General features: G+C 53.2%; 6 protein-coding genes across 6 annotated transcripts; 5 read left to right on the top strand and 1 right to left on the bottom strand.

Annotated features, from left to right (window-relative positions):
- Positions 1 to 103: 103 nt before the first annotated feature.
- Positions 104 to 1,984, top strand: N7462_002165 (IscS subfamily cysteine desulfurase; the record flags this gene model as incomplete). The annotated part of the gene is made up of 2 exons (XM_057073891.1): positions 104 to 1,327; positions 1,562 to 1,984. 2 exons carry the CDS (start codon positions 104 to 106, stop codon positions 1,982 to 1,984), a joined length of 1,647 nt encoding a protein of 548 aa, XP_056937532.1.
- Positions 1,985 to 4,240: 2,256 nt separating this feature from the next.
- On the top strand, positions 4,241 to 5,767 carry N7462_002164 (indoleamine 2,3-dioxygenase; the record flags this gene model as incomplete). The annotated part of the gene is made up of 2 exons (XM_057073890.1): positions 4,241 to 4,531; positions 4,604 to 5,767. The coding sequence occupies 2 exons, from the start codon at positions 4,241 to 4,243 to the stop codon at positions 5,765 to 5,767; spliced, it is 1,455 nt and encodes a 484-aa protein (XP_056937531.1).
- Positions 5,768 to 6,344: 577 nt separating this feature from the next.
- N7462_002163 (uncharacterized protein) lies at positions 6,345 to 6,966 on the top strand (the record flags this gene model as incomplete). Its single annotated transcript, XM_057073889.1, has 2 exons — positions 6,345 to 6,446; positions 6,535 to 6,966. The coding sequence occupies 2 exons, from the start codon at positions 6,345 to 6,347 to the stop codon at positions 6,964 to 6,966; spliced, it is 534 nt and encodes a 177-aa protein (XP_056937530.1).
- Positions 6,967 to 8,413: 1,447 nt separating this feature from the next.
- N7462_002162 (uncharacterized protein) lies at positions 8,414 to 9,089 on the top strand (the record flags this gene model as incomplete). Its single annotated transcript, XM_057073888.1, has 2 exons — positions 8,414 to 8,538; positions 8,627 to 9,089. The coding sequence occupies 2 exons, from the start codon at positions 8,414 to 8,416 to the stop codon at positions 9,087 to 9,089; spliced, it is 588 nt and encodes a 195-aa protein (XP_056937529.1).
- A 1,876-nt stretch (positions 9,090 to 10,965) lies between these two features.
- Positions 10,966 to 11,398, top strand: N7462_002161 (uncharacterized protein; the record flags this gene model as incomplete). Its single annotated transcript, XM_057073887.1, has 2 exons — positions 10,966 to 11,280; positions 11,348 to 11,398. 2 exons carry the CDS (start codon positions 10,966 to 10,968, stop codon positions 11,396 to 11,398), a joined length of 366 nt encoding a protein of 121 aa, XP_056937528.1.
- Positions 11,399 to 11,819: 421 nt separating this feature from the next.
- On the bottom strand, positions 11,820 to 12,713 carry N7462_002160 (oxygenase MpaB family protein; the record flags this gene model as incomplete). Its single annotated transcript, XM_057073886.1, has 1 exon — positions 11,820 to 12,713. The coding sequence occupies one exon, from the start codon at positions 12,711 to 12,713 to the stop codon at positions 11,820 to 11,822; it is 894 nt and encodes a 297-aa protein (XP_056937527.1).
- Between the last annotated feature and the right edge of the window lie 979 nt (positions 12,714 to 13,692).

The following is a 13,692-nucleotide window of genomic DNA, read 5'->3' as shown; positions in this document are numbered from 1 at the left end:
AGCAGTTCCCCTTATATTTCGTGACTGAGAATCAAAAAATCACGGGATCCCCCCCCCCCCAGATTTCGGCCTTAGGCTGACCGCCGGAGAAATCGGACTCCGAATGACCTCAAACGGGAAATTCCCGAGTTTATCGGAAAATGTCACCGCCCGCGACTGGCTTTCTCCTCCTTCCATCCCTCCCCATCAGCAGTTCATTGCATCTTCCTATCTCATGATGCCTGCTGCTACTCCTGCTGCTTGGAGACAGGCCTCCCGTGCCTGCTCTCGGCGTTTGTCCGCCTACGGTACCTGGACTGCCCCCCACCGAGCCCTTGCCACTGGCGTGCGCCCTGCCCGATCTTATGTCACCGAAACGAAGGCCGGCCATGCGCAGGTCAACGTGGAAACCGCCATCAAGGAAGAGCAGAAATCCTTCATGAAGCAGGCCGGTGTCGCTCCCCAGAATGTGAAGCTGCCCGGTACGACTACCTCCGCGGACGCTGCGATGAGCCCGTCCGCTGGTATCCTGAAGCAAGCCACCGTAATGGACCAGGGAACCCGACCGATCTACCTCGATATGCAGGCCACCACCCCGCTCGACCCTCGTGTTTTGGACGCCATGCTTCCGTATCTGACCGGTATCTACGGTAACCCACACTCGCGCACGCACGCCTACGGTTGGGAGTCGGAGAAGGCCGTCGAGGAAGCCCGTGAACATCTCGCTAAATTGATTGGTGCCGACCCTAAGGAGATTATCTTCACAAGCGGTGCAACCGAGAGCAACAATATGAGTCTGAAGGGCGTGGCACGTTTCTTTGGACGCTCAGGCAAGAAGAAGCACATCATCACAACCCAGACCGAACACAAGTGTGTCCTTGACAGCTGCCGTCATTTGCAGGACGAGGGCTTTGAGGTGACCTACCTTCCCGTCCAAAGCAACGGTCTGATTCGCATGGAGGATCTCGAGGCTGCCATGCGCCCGGAGACTGCCATTGTCAGTATCATGGCCGTGAACAATGAGATTGGTGTGATCCAGCCCATGGAGAAGATTGGCAAGCTCTGTCGATCCAAGAAGGTCTTCTTCCATACCGACGGTGCTCAGGCAGTTGGAAAGATTCCTCTGGATGTCAACAAGCTGAACATCGACCTGATGTCAATCTCCAGCCACAAGCTCTATGGCCCCAAGGGTATCGGCGCCTGCTATGTGCGCCGTCGTCCTCGTGTCCGCCTGGAGCCCATTATCTCTGGCGGTGGCCAGGAGCGTGGTCTGCGCAGTGGAACCCTGGCCCCGCATCTGATTGTCGGATTTGGTGAGGCGTGCCGCCTCGCCGCCCAGGATATGGCGGTAAGCATCCCTTCCCCCTTCTTAAGCAATTTCCTTCATGATTATACACTGCGTAAAATCGAAAGATCGACCTTGAGCGGTAGCTTCATTCCTGAGAGGAAATGATGCCCAAGGCCCATGACATCGATATCTGCAGGGGTAATGAGAAATAGCCGTCTACTTAACTCCGTGACGCATGGATTATCTTGCAGCTTCCAGCCGAAGACACCTACTGACTTTCTTTGCCATCTTTAGTATGACCGCAAGCACATCGACCGGCTTTCAAAGCGCCTGACTGATGGCCTCTTGGCCATGGAGCACACCACCCTGAACGGTGACCCCGACCACCACTACCCCGGTTGCGTGAACATTTCGTTCGCTTACGTTGAGGGCGAGTCCCTCCTGATGGCACTGAAGGATATTGCCCTGTCCTCTGGCAGTGCCTGCACCTCTGCCTCCCTGGAGCCTTCCTACGTTCTGCGTGCCTTAGGCAGCAGCGACGAGAGCGCCCACAGCAGTATTCGTTTCGGCATCGGCCGATTCACCTCGGATGCCGAGATTGACTACGTGCTCAAGGCCGTTCAGGAACGGGTGCACTTCCTGCGTGAGCTGAGCCCGCTCTGGGAGTTGGTGCAGGAGGGTATCGACCTCAACACGATCGAGTGGAGCCAGCACTAGGCTCGCCTGTCTCGCTCTGTTTCCTTCGTCTGCATTATTCCCGACCTGGCATTAATACCTTCGCTTGAGAATACCAAAAAACAATTCTCCCCGGGAATGGCGTTGAATTTATTGATGTAACACCAACTCTCTTGTACAGAATGCAAATACTCCGATCATCTTTTTTAGTAAATCACCCCTTTAACATCCCATGCGTTCCATATGAATCACATTTTCCCTCCCTTTGGCGTTGAATTTTAGTTTCTTCGGTTACCATTGAAGAAAGGAGTAAAATATTAGCATCGACTGAGTGTTAGTGATTCCGGCCATTATGAAGTCGAGCCATTCGGCGAACAGTAGCAAGCATCCTGGTCCACAGCGGCGTTTGCGATGTACAGTACTACCCAATCCAGCACCTAGTCATACCACCAGGAGCCGTTAAATCGCGCGACAAAGTATAGTGATGTCAGTATGCCCGAGTGGTTAAGGGGTTAGACTGTTAGTACCCTTTCTGGACTGTTCCCATTACCCCTCGACTGACCATTTCCCAGTGAATCTTCTTCAGGGATCTAATACATTCGTGTTCCACGGTTCGAACCCGTGTGCTGACGACTGTCTTCTTTTTTTCTTATTCTTTTTGTACCTCCATCTCGGTCCTTGATTCTGATCCCTGGCCACAGACCGAGCATCAGGTATCTAGGAATATAGCCTTTGTCTTTGATGGAGGTCTCATGAGGAATGTATCAAGGGGAGTGATACATCCGCCACGGAATCAATCTGCTCAGAGAGGTCCTCCGGTCTTCCCCGGTCTACGCCCTCGGTAACGCACCAACCAAACGGGCAGGGAGCTACGAAGAAAGAAACCGAACAGCCAGCAGTTGCCAGACATCCGGGAAGTTCGGGTTTTATGCATCCACCTGGCTCGCATAAACAAGATATTTAGCGGGCGGAATGAAAGAGGCAAGGCTAAGCCAGGCCCGGTAGTTACCCACTCAGATAGTATATCTCATATTCACGGGGTAGAAAATACGACATACTAGTTACAGAAGCAATCCTTGTATGAGCTGCCCTGAGATCGAGAGGTATAGAGAGTATAGACGTTCATCGTTAGTCATCGTTGGACGTTGGCACTGGAAACCCCAGGATCGGCCTCCGTCCGACTCACCGCGGACCTTTTGGGGTAGCGTAGGTGAAGGCGAACGAGCTAAGGACTCGCTTAGCGACCGGCCATCGGAGAACGCACTCGGTCGCCCACGCTGGCCTGCGATCACCGGGCCTCCGGTTCATTCTCTAGCACTCAACCTAGCGGGCTTAGCGGAGGACCCCATCTCGCCGTCACCCAATCTAATTTGGTCACCCGCCGCCTGCAGGCTTAGCCGGGGCCCGTTCCCTGGGAATCCGCCCGGCCGATATAAACTCCTTTAAAATGAACCTAGATGCTCTCGTGTGCTCCCTGGGTCCTTCTTGTTTTCCGCCTGGGAAACTTGACCTGGGGCCCTCTAAAGATCCAACACCCCCCCCCATCCTATATCGGACCCGGACGGGCCCAGGACCTAGGATCAGCCCATGATCAGCCCGAAACCCAGGCAAATCCACGCTCCAGACACGAGTTCAGGGCGCTGGTCGGATCTGGTTTGACCGGGTTTCCTCCGTGCTTAGAAATGCCTCCTCACGATGGCTTATTACGTGCTCTTGCGGGCAATTATCCCGCCGGTCCAGAAGGGGAAAACTCTGTGCAGACCCAAAGCCGCACTCCTCCGCATTCCCGTAGTCAATGAGAACCTCTCTTGCTTGACCTTTTAAAACCATTGCCATTTCCTCTTGAGATCGGGGACATTGTCCGACTGAAAGTCTACCGCTCCCTTTCCCTCTGGTGCCGCTCCCGTTCACAGCCGGTCAACCATTAATCATTAACCTTTCGGAGAGCCAAACGGGGTCTTCTGGAACGCCACTCAATCTGTCCCTCCCATCCTCCCCCCTCCCGACCCTTGTACCTGGTATTTCACGAGACCACCTGCTCTGGCCCTGGACACAGCGTCTGCCCACTGTTTCTCGACCGCGACTGCCTCCGTAACACCCGGACAGACGTGCCTAGTCCTGCCTAAATCTCTCGAACCCCCGGCACCCGGGGATCTACGGGACTGAGATCCGGATGGACGAGACGCCTCCTGCTGTGGTACAACGGCCCTGAAAGAGCACACGTGCGGCCTTACCCTGTCTTGTCGTCTCTTGTTTCTTGGTCTCTTTTCTCTCTTCCCTCGTTATCTGATCGCCAATATGTTACCACCGGTCCCTTCTCTGGCAGACTATGGCATCTCTCCAGAGCATGGTTTTCTCTCCCCCGAGCCGCCACTGGAATCACTGCCGGACCAATACTATGCCAAATGGGAGGCAATTACTGCGAATTTGCAGCCTCTTTTGTTGAGTAAACGGATTCGAGGAATCATTGATCATCTACCGATCCTATCGACAGATCACCTGCAGACAGATGCCGAGTGGCGTCGGGCTTACGTCGTATTGGTGTTCATGCTGCATGGCTATGTCTGGGGTGGTGATCGCCCAGCCGAGGTATGTGAAGCTGGCCCCTTCGGCACGAGACTGCGAGCGACAATGCATATAGACTGACCATCCCCTCCTCAGCGAATCCCTCCACAGTTAACGGTGCCCTTATTCAAGGTCTGTGACCGGCTGGAAGTCCCCCCGGTAGCAACCTACGCCGGAGTATGTCTCTGGAACTATAAACCAATCTTCCCAGACGAGCCGGCCGACGACCTAGACAACCTGGCATGTCTGCAGACCTTCACAGGCTCACTGGATGAGCAATGGTTCTATCTGGTCTCCGTGGCCATCGAGGCCCGCGGGGCCCCCTCACTTCCCCTCATGCTGCAGGCAATCACCGCCGCGCGTGTAGGCAAAGCCCGAGTCGTCACCGAGTGCCTTCAGCGGCTGGCCGAAATCCTAGACGATGTCACGGCACTCCTGCAGCGTATGTATGACAACTGTGACCCCTACGTCTTCTACAATCGAATTCGCCCCTACCTGGCAGGGAGCAAAAATATGGCCGATGCCGGACTACCCAAGGGCCTCTTATACGATGATGGCCACAACACTACCGAGTACCGCCAGTACGGCGGGGGCAGTAATGCCCAGAGCTCGTTGATCCAATTCTTCGACATCGTCCTAGGCGTTGAGCACCGACCAACCGGCGTCACGCGCAAAGACCAGGCTGCCTCCCCTGCCACAGAGGACGGTCCCAAGTCACGACATGGGTTCATTCATGAGATGCGCGCCTACATGCCTGGCTCTCACCGACGATTCCTCGAGGATATCGATTCTATTTCAAACATCCGCCCCTTTGTCGAGGCTCGGCGCGGAGACGCGGCACTGTGTCTTGCCTACGATGCCTGTCTGTCGATGCTACGTGCCATGCGTGACAAACACATCCAGATCGTCTCTCGGTATATCATTATCCAGTCTCGTGGCGCTCGGCGGGCCTCACAGTCTGCTGGCTCAGGCCAACAACCCGCCACAACCAACCTCGCGACTGCTGTTCCGTCCGATAACAAGAAACTCCGTGGTACCGGCGGCACGGCCCTCATTCCATTTCTGAAGCAGGCCCGAGATGAAACGGGCGAGCCCGCCATTGATGCATGGGCGCGACGACTGCTCAGCAACGGCCCCGCGGATGCTGGATTCGCGGCGTTGAGTAAAGTCGGCGAGCAGCCCGATGGTCACTTGGAGGTTGTTGGTCTTTGCGGGACATGGACAGCAGACGACAGTGAGGGCGGCATCTGCCACTGGTAAGCGGCTTGACGTAGTGGCAGATGTGTGATGTTTCTATCTTTATCAGCGTTTGCATTATCGCATAATGATCTACATTTATTGAGTAAATTATTGGGTGTCAGGTGTCGGGGCAAAATCTTAGCATGGAATCATTAGTATTTTATACCAGTACCAGTACTACCGTGAAGGTGTGGAGGTCCAATTTCATCATTCAGTTCCATCATCCTTCTAACATCGAGTCACAATCCAACATCTTCGCATGAGACGGCCGTACCACCTGTGCCTGGCTCCACATCGTAGCCTGTAGAAGTTTCCAGCCCCGTTTCATTCTCCTGAATGACGCACGAATAGTGTGAAGCTTGGTATACCGAACGCCAACCACGTGATGTGACATCAGAACATGATGTCATCGATCGCGCGAACTTGCCAGAGACATGTATATACAAATTATATAAACAGTCAGGACACCACGGTTTCCAAGTGTTTACAATTCATCAAACAACAACCAAATCACCATCTTGAAATCTGCAACTTCCACCCTTGAAAATTTCCATCTACAACTCTTCACTACTTCAAACTTCCAAGAACACCATCCAACATGTCTGACGGAAACTCTTCCACCCTCGGCTCCTACGTCAACCAAGCCACTGGCATGGCCCAGCGTGCCTTTGGTGCCGTGACCGGCGACTCCTCGACCCAGGTAAGCCATCGCCAAAATCAACCCCAACATCTCTCCCTCTCCCTAAACCGCCAACCGTCAACAAACCAAATGACTAACAAGCTCTCAGACCCAGGGCGAAGCCGCCCAAAAAGAAGCCCAAGACCAGCATGAAGCCTCCCACACCGTAGGCAAGCTAGGCCCCATCTCTGCGGACCCCAACACTGGCGCCACCGCAAAGGACAACTCCAACCGCTCCACCGGCTCCTGGGACCAGACCATGGGTTCAGCCAAGGAAGCTATTGGCAATGCCATCGGCAACGAGAACCTGCGCCGCGCAGGCGTCGAACAGAACGCTGCTGGCAAGGAGCAGGAGGCCAAGGGCCAGCTGAAGGACTGGGGCGAGGGCATCCAGAACCGCGCGCAGGGCACCATCGGCGGCGTCGCGGCTGCCATCAGCGGCGACCGCGAGGAGGAGCGGCGCTTCCAGGATATGCATGACGAGGGCAAGGTGCGCCAGCGTGGTGCAGAGGCTGATATGTCCAAGAGACAGGGTCTGTGAGATGTGTTTGAGAGCGCCCGAGTGTTCACCTCTTTTTCACGGGATCTAGTGGGCTTCGAGTTTCTCAGCCGTTGCCTTTTTTAACGACTTTTACTTATGACGGACTGATTTATGATATCCAATTTGATTTGACTTGAATTTTGAAATTGTTTTATATTTTGTACTTGAATATCGGAGTAGAAGAGTGATTTGTGGTCTTTCCATGCCCGTCATGTTAAGCCAACAACTAGACACCATCTATCTGCCTTGTAGTAAAAAAAACCCAGGAACTAACTCTGAAAAGGGTTACATCATGAAAAAAATGGGGCTTGCACATATTTTTCACTAAGTGTTTCTATCTAGTCACCTGGAGAAGTGAACGGATATGCTTGAGCACGGCGGGCCACATCAATGAATGGCAGCCAGCTTTTCTGCACTTTTCATTTTCCATGAGTAAAATTCCATGATGGTCATGATACGAAAAGGATGGCTGAGTCTCTAACAGCTGCTGTCACGCTACTATTTTCTCAATAAGAAAGTCATTCAAGATATGCTCCACGAATTCATTTAGAGTTTGATCTTAATGACAATTGTCCTATGCCTGACCAACTTTCTTATATCCTTTTGTGTTATTAGACTGCAAGCGTATACTCTCCCGTAATACGATAAGTTTAGATTGAAGAAAGACTTGTTTTGAAGAAATTAGGAGAGTTCTTTTTCTTACTGTCTTGAAAATGATAACCGCTGAAACCAAGGTGAAGTAGTATAGGATGCACATACTCTTGATCACAAGTCAGTGTATTTCTTGGGAATATCATGTTTTGTACACTTCAATCATTCTTGAAAATCGGGAAAATGGTCTCTCTTGAGCATCCAGTGAAAATTAGATTTCTCACTACCAAGCCCATAGGTATTCATCAAATTCATATTCAAAATCCACAATTCAAAAACCAAAATCTTGATCAACAGCAGATCTCCTTGATTCAATAAAAGCTTACGGTTAAAATTCAAACCTAGTAAGTATCGATCACTATAGATCGAGCGTAAATTCTCCGAGACACCGTTGCTAGCGTGAATATGCATTTGATCCTCCCCCGCCTGGGATGCAGAAACTGAATTTTGCCTACTGGATCCGAGGTTGAAGGGAGAATGCCTAGACCCGGGGCATGAGCTGGACAGCACTAAGCAGGTTTTACCAAATCCTTGGATGTTCCCGAGATCCGTTACTTTCACTGCGTGTCGGTTTCTATGCATCAGACTGGTACAAGCGGAGAAGAATGGCGCAGGTTGCCGAGGAAGACCGGATCGGCGGCCAAGAGGGGGTCAAGCATTTGATAAATTTGATATACTCTTCCAGGGCCTGGGCGCAACCGTTATTGGGATTGGTTTCCCTTTCTTCTCGACCTGGAGATTTGGTACTTTTTGTCTTCTTTCGTTGCTTTATTCTTTCTTGCTTTAGGAATCGACGATGAGAATCACGAATATACTACTCTTCTTTGCGGCGACTGCCTGGGGTGCAGACATAGGGCGGCGTGATGACACTACAACAGCCAGTGAAAGTGGCTTCAATCTTGCTCAAATATCCAGCGCTCTGTAAGAAATGCATTTTGTGTTTGCTTCCTTGGGCTCTTTCAATCTTTTATCTAGAGGAAATGCACATATACTAAGGTCAAAAATCCAGTGCAAACCTCAAGCCCAACACCACCGCGTCGGCTAACTTTGGCAACATCTCCCCGCCACCCAAGTCCTTGATCTCGGAGATCCTTTCGGTCGTCCCCTTGACCGTGCTCTGGGAACTCATCAACCAAGACTCCCGCAGCTCGCTGGCGAGCCAATTCAGCGCTGGCACCACTCCCGCCTGGTATAGCAGTCTGCCGGCCGATGTGAAAAGCTATATGTCTGTCGTAAAGTCGCAAATCTCCGGCGGCGCCTTGACGGCCACGACGGGACTGGCCTACGAGACCACCAGCACCAGCACCGGGACCGGCACCGGCACCGGCGCCGGTGCAAGTGCAACAGGATCAACAAAGACCGTGAGCGGGTCGACTTCAACCTCGAGCGGATTGGGAGTATCGCAGCCAACGGTACTGACGGCATCAGTGGTCGGGGCGTTGGGTGTACTTGGGTTAGCTTTGGTATTGTAGGCGGGTCCTGCTACCTATCTTGCAGCCCCCAGGTGCAGGGTTTCCCACGACCCACGGGCTGAAGTGGGCAGGCGTGCAGCCCCAGGTGCTGCAGTCCTGCGGGGACGCAGGTCAGAAACACAGACACGGGCCCAGACCTGCAGCGGTGTGTGCAGCCGGTGGACACCGTGGAGAATGAGGAACTGCAGGGGCCCAGCCCCAGGACCTGTGTGGTTGATGATAAGTGTAAGGCCACGATAGTGTCTTTTCATGTAGTACATGAATCGATAGTTAGCCCATTACTGGCTAATGAGCATTCCCCACGGATGCGTAGCTAGTCCATATGTTTGATAGTTCATAGCAATGACCGTGATGAAGATTGCATGAAATCGATGACTTCTCAATCCAACAATTGCTCATGGAGCCATCGCGTGTTTTCCCCCTCCGTTTGTGTTGTTGGTGGCTGATTTTTCGGTTCCTGATGGTTCCAAGGGGCGCCGACCCGTGGCGTTGTCTTTCGCCCCGAAAATCCCCCAAACCCCTCCACAATCCGATTTTCGCCATCCGCACATGCTTTGGCTGGTTCCTCGGTGTTCTGGGGCATATACCCGCAATATCGCAAAGGTCGAGCATGCCTGGGGATGGAGACTGAGACTGAGATTTCCCCTCAAAATATATTAAAGATCCTCGCAGTATAGCCCCAGTGGTCTCCACTAAATGATTTTGATGGCCGCCATAATGGGAGCGCGATCACGAATCCTTGAAAATAGAGATCGCTGCATACTTCGAAGCATCGACGACTGCCGATCGCTACTGAACAGAAGAAGTTCTCCGGGGAGTGGATCACATGGATCGGTCGGTCCGAGAGGAGGGGGGAAGGGGGCTCTCCAGCGGCAGGACCAACAGGAACGAGCAAGGACCAGCAAGGATCGGGCATGACAGGTCCAAGCCAGTTCAGGCCCGTCGAGCCCAAAGCGAAGGGAATGTATCCCGACTCGGCCAGCGGCGCACGAAAAGCAGAGCCCATTTCTCTGTTACAAGGACCACGGGCACGAACCAAGTGGGGCTTTAACCAAGTCGGACGCCGCGCTAAAGCACACAACGCCCAGCTAAACAGGAACTGCTAGCCCACAAAGGGGGTCAGATCGCCCCGGAGAGCCGATCATTTGCCCTATTGAGGTTTCCGGGGTGAGACGTAAGGCCGTGGGATGCGGGGATCGTGTTGCACTTGGGAATGGACCAGTCGTTTGGACCGGGAAACACTCGAAGACGACTTTCTTTTTTGGCTTCTGGCCCATAACGCTGGTTCGAGGCTTGTTCTCCCAGCATAGAACAGACGGCTTCACATGGAAAACCACCATTGAATGTCTGTCTTGCCGCGATCGACCTCGGCGTGGCATACCCGATCCTCGATCGCACGGAGATCCATGACAATCCGGCTGGAGCCTGTCTGGCTTGTGTTGTAGTGCGAGCTGTGTATTGGCTAGAATGAGAAGAGCTCCATTCAGCCTCGGGGAATTTTTCGAAAGTTGCGAGAAGAGGAGAGGAAGAGGAGGTGGTGGTGGAGGGAGGAGAAGAAGGAAAAAAACGGCGGTCTCGATCAAAGTGGAGAGTCCCCCATGTCTCTTGTCGATGTCCTATGTGTACTGCATGGATGGCAGAGCTCGGGTCTCTCGCTTATTAGAGGATTCCGCGTCCATGGAATTGACTCTAAATCCTTATGCTAATCGCCTTATTCCAGTGCTGATACTTTCGTGATTCTACTCCGTTGTTTCTTCTTCACTTGATCTCTAGAGCTTTCTTTCCTTCCTTTCCAGCCCTTTTGATTGTCTGCTACTTTAATCAATCCCCTGGGATCACCCTCAATAAAGAAGAGAAAAAAAACCACAGAATCAACATGCGCTTCCAACGGTTCCTCCTCCCCCTCGTGGCGACTGCGCCCTTGGCTTTCGCGGCTCCCGAGCCTGCTCCTAACCGTGTTGCGCCTCGAGCCCCTGAGAGCACCAGTGGATTGTTGTCTGTTCTCAGCGAGATTGAAGGCTTATTGTCCACGGACACGATCAACAACCTGGAGACCATTATCTCCGGCGCCGCCAAACTGCTGTCCTCAAGCAACATCGATATCCTGCAGGATATCCTGACCAATGCCCACTCCCTTTTGACTAAGGAGTTTGTCGATAACACAACGACTTTGATCGGCGATGCTACACCGGTATGTGATTTCTTCCGTTCCATCGTTTCTTTTGACATAGACTAGATAAATCTAACTTGGTACCTAGTTGGTTGAGGATGTGTCGAAGCTGTTGGGCGGTGTTTTGGGCTCCCTATAGTAGACATGGAAGGAGTAGTAAATGCCGATGTAAACGAGGTTACGACATTGTTTTTCTTTGGATTCAAATGCATATATTTCAGCTACAGCTTTCTCCATATTCCATCCTAGCATATGAATCCCAGGGTTGGAAAGGAAGTAAAGGGGGTTAGTCAATTACTCCTGTCCACTCTATAGCCCCCACAACGGCACGAATATAAAACAAAAAGTCCTGAACATGATCACATTGGAAGCTGTACTCAAGCATCGCACAGGCACAGAGCGTATCTCATAGAATGGGTATATACACATGAAACAAGATTGAAAAATAAGTCCCAAATCGAACGGATGGTGGAGGCCCTCCCAATTCCCCTATTTCCAGATCCTGTCGCCGATCCCCCCCCCCCGGATTTTCCGCAATCCCCGACGGTCCCTCGGAAGGTTCAAACCACATTCAACTTATCGCGCAGGCGATCCTTATAATATTTCAGCGGAAAAGAACGCCATTTATTTGGCATGGCAGGGTAGACGGCCACCGAGAAGCCCATCCACGTGCGATAGAGGGCGCGAGTGGAGGCTGACGAGCGCAAACCATATGCATCCCGCAGCTTGGGTGGGAGCATCTCAATGGTGACAGCACGCAGGAACGGCTGAATCCTCTGCACCCAGCCGGGCAGCTCGGTACTCTCACGCAGATCCTTGGCGAACTGGGCGGCATCGGTCGAGACGGTCAGCTTGCCGACCTGGTCGTCCCAGTAGGTCCAGAAGGCCTGACGTGAGTCCGGCCAGGTACCGGCAGGCACGCCGAGGTAGCTGATGAGGAGGGTGAACTCTGAGTAGGCGCGTTGGGCGGTCTGATAATCGACGCGGCCGTAGACGCGCTGGTAGAAGTCGGTCGCGGTGGCATACAGGGTGGCCGCCATCCATAGCTGCAGCTCCGGGTGGTGGGTAAACCGGTTATTACGGCCACCGCCCAGCCCGGGGGCATCGCCTTGCTGCAAAAGGTCCAGTAAGGCCTTGCGCTCGGCGCGAGTTCCAAAGACTAGAGTCGAAATGTAGCTGATATGGGCTTGGAGCGCGTCGATGAGCTCAGTGGCCAGCGCTTTATGACCCTGGTTAGGGGCTTCGGTTTCACGGATCGCAGGTAATGCAGCCTGCAGCAGGAGAGCGGCACCAGAGCCGGCAAACAAAATGCCCTCTCGGAGCATCTGCGGAATGATCTCCAATTGTTCGAGGGCGTGGAGACGACCGGAGTCGTTGGGAGCCACATTGAATTCGTTGGCGCTGGACGAAGCCTCGAGCTGCTTCTCGTCCAGAGGAGACGGTGGAGCGGACATAGTTGAAGGCGATGTGGTTTTTCAAGGTGGAGAAGGCAGAGCAAGAGGGAAGGAGGGAGAGAAGGAGACGAAGAAGAAAGTTGCAACTAGATTATCTTGTGTCTAAACTGAATAATTACGACAGTGCATGGACTGCAGCAATGCCGCTCAGCAACCTCGGAGGTTTGCGCACGAGACCGATAATGTGAACAACACGAACGACGACTTCGTCATCAAACCCAAAAAATACTCTTTGCTCCTCCATTTTTCTTCACATTTCCATTTTCACCTTTGCCCACATTTTCGCCATCTCCCCGCAGCCGAGAAACCCCAGAAAAACAAGTGAAAAGCGGCAAGTCCACTCGGGCCATCATCAGCACTGCCATTCGTCCAATCTGTCCAGTTCAACGGGTGCGATTGCTTCGACCCTGTTGACTGGATCCTGCAAGCCCCGATGGCGGACCACGGACGATAGTTTGTAAGGCTAGCGAAGCACTCGGCCCATGTGAACCCCCTTTTCCATGACGACAAGCCGCGGTTCGCAGCAGATCGCCATCTCCTCCATGCTGATCCTAACCACTCAGAGGGCCCTGAACCCTGTCAGAACCACTCCGACGCCTCTCCAGCTGCAGCAATGGGCTCGTGGATCCGCGTCCCACTTATCCCAGTTAGGGAATAGTGCTCCGGCGCGCGAGCTTGCCCTGATCCACTCCAGTCCCGTTTGGGACTGCGGGTTAGCACCGCATTCACTCATTCTCTCCCCCGCTTGGATCGCCCTTCATGGGGAAGCCAGGATGGGGGCAGACAAGGTCAATCACCACGACTCGTGACGGTCTCCAAGATCCACTGGCACTGTCCGGGGAGCGCACCAGGAAGCCACTGCAAAAAGTGGATTTCCTTATTTCGCTTGTGTTGCCATAGGTCGGGCGCTGGTGTACCCCGGAGGCCCGATACCCCCATAAACTCATGCTCGTCCAGCCGACTACTAAACCTAGTGAGC

The sequence above is a fragment of the Penicillium macrosclerotiorum genome, assembly GCF_028827735.1.
Source record: "Penicillium macrosclerotiorum strain IBT 26536 chromosome Unknown utg000002l_segment0_segment0, whole genome shotgun sequence".
NCBI classification, from domain to species: Eukaryota; Fungi; Ascomycota; class Eurotiomycetes; order Eurotiales; family Aspergillaceae; genus Penicillium; species Penicillium macrosclerotiorum.
Note: the sequence above shows the minus strand (reverse complement) of the source record. Positions and strands in the feature narration are given on the sequence as shown.